A 1,095-nucleotide genomic window follows, 5' to 3' on the forward strand; every position below is an offset into this window, starting at 1 on the left:
CAGTCTGTCCACCTCACCTGTTCGGTGCCCTGCCAGCTCAGCCCCCCAGCCTCCCCGCTGAGGGTGTCCGCTGAAGGCCTGGACTTGAGAGCCAGGCCCTTCACTGCCCAGCCGCGTGGCCTGCCCTAGGCAGGCTGCTGTTCACGGTGCCTGGGTTTTGGAGCTCCCAGTTGCTCCCGGGCTGCTGGTCCCAGGGCTGCAGGTGTGAAGGAGCCTGCAGGGGTGCCGTGGAGCACCCAGGGAAGGCGGTTAGGCATGTTGTATTGTTACTGTCCTCCCCTCAACCCCCCAAAGACCTCCCCAGCCGGCCCTCCCCCAGGCACTGCTGTCTCCCGCCCTGACCTGTGCTTGCATGGCCGCCCTCCTGCCTGGACACCATCGCCTCCTCTGCAAACTCCTCCACTTGCTCTCCTGTCTCAGCCAGGTCCCCGGCTCTCCCTTCCCGGTGCCATCCTCTGTGTGTGTGTGTGTGTGTGGGGGGGGTCCCCGTGGCCCTGACCTGCCCTCGCCCTCACCCTCCCGCCCACAGAGCACGTGCCCTCGGAGCTGTGGGAGCCCTTCTACTGTCCTCATGGTAGGCCCCGCCCCCCAGGCTCGGGGGCTCCACCCACCAGGCCTGGCTCCTCCCCCAAAGGCTCCTACCAGGCCAGGTTCCTCCCATCAATACTCCGCCTATGGCCCTGGAGGACTTGCCTACACGGCGCCCCAGAGCCTAAGGCCTGGCATCTGCCCTCAAAGCCCAGCCCACCCGGAGGGGCTCTTCCCGGACCCCTGCCCCTCCAGCCCCTCCCGCTTCCAGCTGCTTCCCCTTCACCCTCGGACCTTGTCCCCACAGGGAGCCCACCTCGCTGTCATCGACGCCCTCATGGTTGCCTTCGCCTTGGAGTGGACAAAGACGCTGCCCAGTCCCTTGGCCCTGGCCAGCCTGGAGCACAAGCTCCTTTTCTGGGTGGACACGGTAGGTGGGGCCGGGCCAGGATGGGGGGCGGGGGGGAGACAGGGTTGTCGTGACCAGAGCACTGACCCCTCCTGGCCCCCCAGACAATCCGGCGGCTGCAGGAGAAGACGGAGCAGGAGGCAGCCAGGAGAGCAGCG

At 67.5% G+C, this 1,095-nt stretch overlaps 1 protein-coding gene across 1 annotated transcript in view; it reads left to right on the forward strand.

Moving 5' to 3' along the window:
• Positions 1-674: 674 nt before the first annotated feature.
• CAMSAP3 (calmodulin regulated spectrin-associated protein family, member 3) overlaps positions 675-1,095 on the forward strand; it is an 8,898-nt gene continuing 8,477 nt past the window's right edge. The window contains exons 1-3 of the mRNA XM_014538583.1: positions 675-710; positions 836-958; positions 1,042-1,094. Coding sequence (XP_014394069.1) covers positions 675-710; positions 836-958; positions 1,042-1,094 — 212 coding nt within the window. The remainder of the gene's footprint in view (positions 711-835; positions 959-1,041; position 1,095) is intronic.

Source organism: Myotis brandtii, unplaced genomic scaffold (assembly GCF_000412655.1).
Source record: "Myotis brandtii unplaced genomic scaffold, ASM41265v1 scaffold193, whole genome shotgun sequence".
Lineage (NCBI taxonomy): Eukaryota > Metazoa > Chordata > Mammalia > Chiroptera > Vespertilionidae > Myotis > Myotis brandtii.